Raw genomic sequence first — 8,613 nt, 5'->3', positions numbered from 1 at the left:
GCGTGATCAGCCATGATTTGATACAAAGTAACAATCGGTCAATTATGTTTCATGTTCCTGGCTACATACAAATTCATCATTCAGCTTAGTGCATTATAAGTATTTCTTTAATAAGCGTATTTGTTCAAAGTGGCATAACATTTTAAAAGATTATTTCTGCACAGGAAGTTCGGGTTTTTAATGTTCTATCGATATGATCCTTTAAATGATCAATACATTTGACCACAATGTATTTTTGCAGTGTCAAACCTTCCAATGATAAGCTGACCGTGCTGATACTAGTGTGTAGCTGGATAAAGAAATGTATACATGTTTGTGGGCTTTATCCTTTATTTATTGTGTCTGAAGTGATCTTGCATGTTTACTTAGACTGTTTATTGACATATACAAGTAGTCAAATCCTCACTGGTATTAATAAGGAAGGCGAACGTTGACATTGTCAAGGATTCCTATTTCAGTAGTAGGTTTATATTTTTTACAACCAAAACAGTAAGTATATTCTCTTTTCTTTCTTTGCGGGGGAGGGAGATAACTAATGCCCACTAAACTTCTATAAGGTTTTAAAGGTGATATCAAACATTTTTTTTTCTCTGTCATCCTTCATACATGAATCAAATTTATCTATAACAGTGTACTACTCTAATATCCATTAAAAAGAAAGGCCACCATGACCACTTTACCACCTACCAATGTCCTTCCCTTTGTCTTCTCAAAGAAATTATATCGCTACAGGGTTTCAACTTCCTATGTGGAGTCAGTCGAATTCAGGATCTATATCCTCTTCCTTTCTTAGTGCATTATCTGGTCGCCATTGTTTGATCCTCTGCACAAAATAAACACATTGCGTGTATTGGTACTGAATGCATTTCTCACAGAACAAATAAAATTATAGACTTGGCTGCCTTGAATCACGTGATGCAAAGTTCTACTTAGTCGATACTCTTTGTCATGTCAGGTGTCTTCTCTGGCTCTCCTTTTGGTAAAATTCAATATTCCATAATCTAACTTTGTCCAATATTTACATATTGTGTACCATTTATGACATGTTCTGTTATAGATATATCGACCAACCTTTTCATCATCAAATTATTGGCATATATCTGAATTCATTATTATCATTTATCATTTCTGATCGATTATTTAATACATAAGTATTTAAATAAGTGGAATTAAAATTTAACGATTATTTATTTTTGTAATTGTGTAAAATTTGAATCTAATTTCCCGGTATTCTATTTCAAATAATCTATGAAGGTACTTTCGTGGTAATTTTTCGATAAATTAAAGTAATTCCAGGATATCATCGCCAATGATATGTCTCCTGTTCTAACGTAAATTCATTATATACACAATGCTAAACACACAGTCAACCGAACTTTATTTTAATGAGACATTTTGCTCTAGGCAACTAGTTATATACTTCATCACAAACACACTCATGAATAAGCAATGAGTGCGGGATGGTTACTATAGTCTTCGAAGTGGAATCCGATGTTTAAGTTCCGGAGAAATGATTTTGAAATAAATGACAGATTTCGCATAGTAAGTTTTGGCCAATCCCGTCGTGTTACTTGTTATAGTCTCATTCATAACTTTGAGTTCTTTTGTGTGCATGTTTTGTGCGTGTGCTGAAATGACGGTGAGATAGAAATGTTTCTGAATAAATATCTGCTATGAAAAGTAACAGAAAATCACAAAAAGGTATTTAGTTATGAAAAATGCAATTAACTAACACCGAGAATAACACACCCAAAGACACCCACAGACACCCACACACATACACTCACATACATCCACAGACGAACACATAGATACACCCTCGTCCTCACCCACATACTTCCTCCCTAACATAAAAAGAGTGAAGCTTTACTGCTATCTTTGATATGCACAACACTTGATCTACAAAGCCATTTTGTTCAAATGCTTGATGTTTGGAATGAAGAATGCTTGTTCCTACTTGATGCACAATTTAGTGGATTGCGTAGCTTTACAGAAACAATGACACACATGACAATAGGTGTTATCTTTTTTCGTGTTTTAGATGATTCAGTAAGTATTTCAATTATTATGAAATATCATCTAGACATTTTTTCAGAGTATCTACGACGTAAACAGGAATAACGAACCCGAGGTTCATTGTTCAATAAACACACTCGGCGGATACAAATGAATAATTTTCTATATGAACAATTCCGTAAGGAAATCAGCACATGCGCATTATCCGTCTGTTCAGTCCATTTTGTTTGCATAAGACTCTCAGTTAATGAATGTTTCTGGAAACTGGCTTTGATGAGGCGTTAGCGTGATTCTCGCTTAATATATATCTTACATTTGTTTTGTATGACGCAGACTAGTTGAGCTTAATGCAATGTAAAAACCTGACCATTGAATTTGTTTCATTAAATATGGTAAGATAAAAAGGCATAACTAAGTGTAGCTTACATGTTACAAATGCACAATATTTGACATCAGAAGATCAAACATTATTTCTAATCTTATTTCACTTTACATTAAGCTAACAAGAATATTGACTTCTACCTGCTAATGACTTTGAAATTCCCGCAGGGATCTTAACTACTATAATCCCTGGTAAACGAGATTACACGAGATTACAACGCCACAATCAGATACTTTCCGTTCATACTGAACAATGGATGTTATAGGGAAACCATTAAGCTCTCAGTAGGGGATGACGCTGTGAACTAAGGGAACTCCGGAAGTGAAACGTTTGTTTTGCAATATGAGAAAATTAATCCAGTTTATGTCTTTGCAGGATGGTGTTGATTATGCAGTGAGGACAACTACATCAACAGAGGTTGGCTTGATATTACCAGAATGACGTCTGCAAGCGATACAGTTCTTGACGAAAAACTGTCAAGAAATAAATCTGTAACGGAGCCCTGGATTACAAGTCCGAGAAATGATGACAATAAGACTGAAGGAAGTGTAAATAATACGACAGAGGATACCAAAAACGGCAAAACAGCGTTAAAGGAAACAACAGAAAAACCATCAAACTCGACTAACAATGAGGATGAAACATCACAATCTGTCAGCGAGACTGCCAATAACGAAAGTGGTAAGAATGAACATAGCAATAATGATATCAAAGAACCATCGCTTGTACAGGAGAAAGCAGAACAGCAATCACATGAAAGTAACAATGTCACGTCTGAAACGAAGGAGATTAAACCAGCTATTATCGGAAACGTGATAGTAAACAAGTCCGCAAAATCCAACGGTATTGTTGATTTTGAACCAATCACAGATGACGACTTGGACATGTACGATCCAGAGTTGTTGATAACAGAGGAAGAAAAGAAGGCCTTTGAATATATGATCGAACAGAAAAAGGAGAAAATCGAAAAAGATAAAGCACAGTTTGAGACATGGGTTGATTCCATTACTAGGCGGAGAATGTTTGCCTTAAGCAGATTGCGCAAGCTTGGAAAATGTCACGGAGAACGTTTCCAGTTTTACGGAAAAGTGCAGGAATATGTGAAAGAAGTAGAAAGTGTTCTCAGTTCAGTGTCTTCCTCCACAAAAGTTCACTCAGGAAACAGGATCACGACAGCGCAATCCAGTAAACCGCCCTCTTCCACTTCCTCACCCACAACGACAAAACAAGCAAGTAGACATGTACCACAGACAGAAAGTCTCCAAAGGGAGACAACTGGATTCGTTAATGTGCCAGAAACAGATCAGAAATCTGATTCGATAAGTAGTAACAGTATGGATAACAATAGTTTTACAAATGATGAAAGTCCCAAAATTGTTCCAGTACAATCATAGGGTTGATATTGAGTATACATTGACGAGTGTTTACCTCAAACAGATTACTTTTCGACGCTATCTTTATAAGTTTACATTTATGCTGGTGATTATGTCCATTGTTCTTCCATAGCTACGTATGTATTCCATTTATATTTCTACATTTACTCCATTGTTGGCTTTGTTGATAGATAAAATGTTCTGTCTTAATTCTTAGTCTGTTATGGTCAGTCAATTATTTGAATCAAATTAATTATATTCTCTATCTTTATACGCCTCTTTGTTATGGGGATTCTACAAAAGACACCTGAATAAATATCAACATGTAAACAGAATTAAACTTACACCACAAAATAAAGATAAGTCGCGATCATCTACATGATTTTTATAAACATTTAAGATATTGTTTCAAAATTACATTTCGCGATAATCTATTTTTACGGTTCCGTTCGGTATAAGTACACCGTGTCCATTACATAGTTTATGTAGCGGGATGTTGCTTCACTAAAATAAAGGCAGCTACGAGAAAAAGTTCGACGACGTTGTAACACGGAATTCTAAATATTATGGCGCTTCATGTTACGATTAATTCTAGATTTCTTTCAATTTAACTAGTTTACAAAGTGCCGAGGACTGGTATCAATTACATATTATTTCGAATTGGTGCCAATGAAGAATTTATATAACAATGATAAGATGTGAATTAGCATAACTACGGAAAGGATCGCGTACGGAGTGTAACAAAATACTATAAAATCTTGCATTTTCGTCGGGTTCCAATGCCATGGTTTTTTTTTTTTTTTTGATGATATCAAAGTGAAGTGTCATGAAAGGGTATATAGCTTACGAAGAGGAATAGTAAAAAACCGATCAGAGGCGTCATATATATACAAATCAATGATATGGTTTATTATCAATTGCCAATACATCATATACCAATAGTCTTAAAGTAAATAACAGGCAAGTGACTAGGGATATACCCCTTTTTCTTTAATCATTTTATTGTGAACATTTAAATAAATCTATAATGAGATTCACGTGGTATATCTTAAACAAGTATCTTGTACAATTCTTGGAGGTACAAACTATAGACACTGGAGATGGACTATAAATCCCCGAGGTTTGCCATAACCTCCACGTTTTCACACATATATACTTGACCTATATTTCTGAAATTGTAAGACATATGAAAGTTACTAGATTTATTTAATTGTGAGTCTAGTGAACATCCACATCTAGATTTTTACATTTCTTTTGGCCGATTTCGATTTTCCTCAGTCGTCTCTTGGGTTTCAAAATTTAGGGCCTAAGCATCACTGATGAGTCCTCGAAAGACGAAACAGCTGTATGATATAGTTTAATTCATTATTTGGCTCTACTGCATCCAGTTCTAATTTTGAATTACAATGTGATTTTCACTGGTGTATCTTTTGCACTATCTTGTACCTAATCTTCGTGCTACGAGCGCTCAAAGAAATCAGCAGATTCCCTAACAAGTAAGTAGTGGTTACAACTAGGAGGATGGAAAAAACTACAGAATTGTGCAAAAACTATGCATCTACATTATTAACCATACCTTAAAAAATAAACCACATAATAGCAAAACCGCAGTTAAACCTGAATACCAGTAATAACGTTGTACCGACTACTGGAAAAGGTGCAAGTATATATGACTATGTATTCGGGAAAGACAAAACACAGCTTTTACCCTCCAATTAATGTACGTTTTCAAAAGGCGTATAAATGGTGATAAAATGAAACAAAACCATCAAACATATTATCAAGAAATATTTCTTTGAAACACTCGCGAGGAAAAACTCTTCTTCTTACATCCTATGCGACGCCTAATATACATTAGAGTGACAGAAATGGAGAAAGGATGAGTGGTAACAGGAGCTATCAATAGGTGTAAATGTTGGGCGGAAACTTTTCTCTTAATCAAGCGTAACATGTTATGAGACCACCCGTTAAAACCCCTGAAGATGTTGATACCTAATAAAAAAGTGAACCACATGGTTAAGAATAAGAACCAAAATATTTAAGAGTAGCCAACATTTTAATCATTGTTGTTTCGATAAGCTTTACATTGATTATCGTTGACACCACACATGTGTCGCTACCTTTAAAACTGTTATTTAGTAATTTCCACAAATTACGGAAACACAGTGAGGATAACTTTTAACATACATTCCTTATATTTCAATAACAATAATGTATCAAGATTTTAAAAAAATATCAATCCATAATTAAATTTTACTAAATGTTATCGTAAATCAGCTCGGAAATACATATCATTATTCATTTTGCTATCGATCGTAATATCACTTACCTTGTGTAGATTCGCGCTGGTGTAGTTACATACCCTGAGAGAAATAGATTAAAGAGTGACACAAACCGTCGAGACTTCAGGAACTTTCAGTAAACAACTTCAGATGTAAATGATGGTCAAACTACACGTATACGATCGATGAAACATTGACCAAAAACTCACTTTTCTTGGTTAGAGAATACACAAACGACAGACACAATATATTTTTCTTTTGTGACAAAAACAGGTGAAACGAGAGGTAAATCTGCGATTAGAATTTAGTGGTACATGGAAATGGAAAACTTGTTTGGCTTAATGTTAATTAACGTCATATCAACAATTATGGTTATTAGGGATGGTCTCTTCTATGTCTGCTAAGTGAGTCTTTGTTGACTGTGCGTGCGTTTGTGGGAGGCTGCGCTAAGCCTCCGTGAGTACCGCGGAACTGGAGTCGACACTGCTGTCATACTGAAGAATACTGCTAAGGTAGTTTCTAGGTACCTCACTGACCAACATGCCAAAGGCCAGTCGCATGTCAGAGCAACAAGAATACGTGTCTTCCCAAAGAGCACAGTATGACAGCAGACCGCGTCATTCTGATAAACATAAATCACCACGGGCAGGGAGAATCGAACCACGGACCTAGGATCTTCACTTGAGGTGACGCTCGACCAACTGAGCCATCACAGTCCCTTTCAAAAACTTGAAAAAATTAATGCTAAGAAAGAAGAGAAAATATCATATCCCAAATTTCGTCGCCTCTTCCGAATCATGCAATGAGGACAGTATAATTCTTACGGACTACTTACAGGAAAACCGATGAACGAATCCTTATCAGACGATATAGGTGATATTTTTTAATCGCACAGAATGTAAGTCGAACACCACTTCATAAAAATGTGTTCCAGCGTAAGCTTTGAATAATTTTATATGTTATGTTGGACGATTAAAAGTTCAGATACAAAGTTAAAGAAACATCGCACTCAATTTAACAACGGACCACCCCATAATATCCTGCTATATGTTTACTGGTATCAACCTTCGCAAAATAAGGATTGATACCATCAACTAAATATGGCGCAATATATATCGGTTGTGTAATGTTCAATCAAATACGACACAGTTAACTCCCTTGCATCTGTTATTCGACAATGGAAATAACATTCACATAACATGTGTGAAGTGACATACCAATAGCAGAAAAATAATTTGCACTTGGATTAATACAAAATACAAATTCCAATTTCCTTTTTCCATAGGTATTTGTTTTCCCGTTATATTTCATAATTGGTTTGTTTTCTGTTGTATCTATGTTTATTTTTGCTATTTCCTTGTTCCCTGTTGTATATTTGTTTATCTAACAATTATATTCTTCCTTTTTAAACTTCCTTTCGTTTGAAAATTTCATTCCTTCCTGCTGTATTTCCTTTTATCTAATAATTACCAATAAAATGCCACTCCTTTTAAACCCCTTTAAAAGCTAATTACACCAGTTCTCGATTTTCTAAATCTTTTGCCATAGGCTCTACATAATGGGCCAATTAATATATAGAAACTTTGTTGTACGAAAACCTAAAGTAAGTGCATTGCCATTAAATATTGTCATACCTAAAAGTGTGTCTAAAATTTTCACATTTTTCATTTTTGAAATTGTTTAACTTTTCTTTATTTGCAATATTTTAATACATATTTGCGATCATAATTTGCAGATGTTCTTATTTATTCATAAATAATATAATTTGATAGTGTTCACCATTGTTTTGATGAAATAGTGAATCCTTCGGAATCTCACATGGATTCTAAACATATTGAAATAGCTTACTACAGATTGAAATGTTTGTAAATAAAAAAGTGGTTGAGACAATTTCCCATAAATCTCTAAGTTGCTAACTGATATATGACCACAATGTAATGACTACTGATTCAATACTGGTCACAACTGCCATGTGATTTTAGCAGGATTTTGCTAAAAGTGGTGTGAATGCCAAAGCATAATCCTTGCTGTAAGTCTTTTAACTGTAGTCAGATGATGTCTAGACCCTAGAGTCTCTTGTTAATTTCATTTTTATCTTTTCATACCTATTCTAGCAATGTTAACATACTGGTGTAATTTGTTTTTACTCTTGCAAAAAAAAATTCAAATAAACACAGGGCCAGTTTAAATTTTCCAAAAATTAAAAAAAAAAAAATTTAAAAAAGAGTATTTAACAGATGTTTGATTACCACACTGTGTATATCAATAACTAGTTTGATAATGATTACTCTCAAATATTACTTCAGCAACAGGATCCAGTGGTAATATGTGGGCAATAGTTGGTCCTGAACAAAACTTGTACCAATGAGACGTTTAGGATAACCACTATGGCAGTCATCGTGAAACAATTATCAGTAACTAATGTTTTATTCTCATAAACAATACAGTGTAGAGAATACAGTTATATGACATAAACAATGCATAGTCAGACAGGTGGAACATTAGTATTGTGAATAAATTATCTTATTAATAAACTTAGTTGATGATATCCCTAAATCAT

The 8,613-nt window shown here is 34.4% G+C and overlaps 1 protein-coding gene across 1 annotated transcript; it reads left to right on the top strand.

Annotated features, from left to right (window-relative positions):
• The first annotated feature begins 2,835 nt into the window (after positions 1-2,835).
• On the top strand, positions 2,836-3,792 carry LOC132548415 (putative uncharacterized protein DDB_G0291608). The gene has a single exon (XM_060212279.1). It carries the CDS (start codon positions 2,836-2,838, stop codon positions 3,790-3,792), a length of 957 nt encoding a protein of 318 aa, XP_060068262.1.
• Positions 3,793-8,613: the final 4,821 nt, after the last annotated feature.

Source organism: Ylistrum balloti, unplaced genomic scaffold, assembly GCF_031769215.1.
Source record: "Ylistrum balloti isolate Yb309-2 unplaced genomic scaffold, AGI_CSIRO_Ybal_v1 Utg370010, whole genome shotgun sequence".
Classification (NCBI taxonomy): domain Eukaryota; kingdom Metazoa; phylum Mollusca; class Bivalvia; order Pectinida; family Pectinidae; genus Ylistrum; species Ylistrum balloti.
The sequence above is the reverse complement of the archived record's forward strand: the minus strand, read 5'-3'. Positions and strand labels throughout refer to the sequence as shown.

Excerpts from the sequence above, each read along its gene's own strand:
- LOC132548415 (XM_060212279.1), top strand. The coding sequence starts at position 2,836 with ATGACGTCTGCAAGCGATACAGTTCTTGACGAAAAACTGTCAAGAAAT.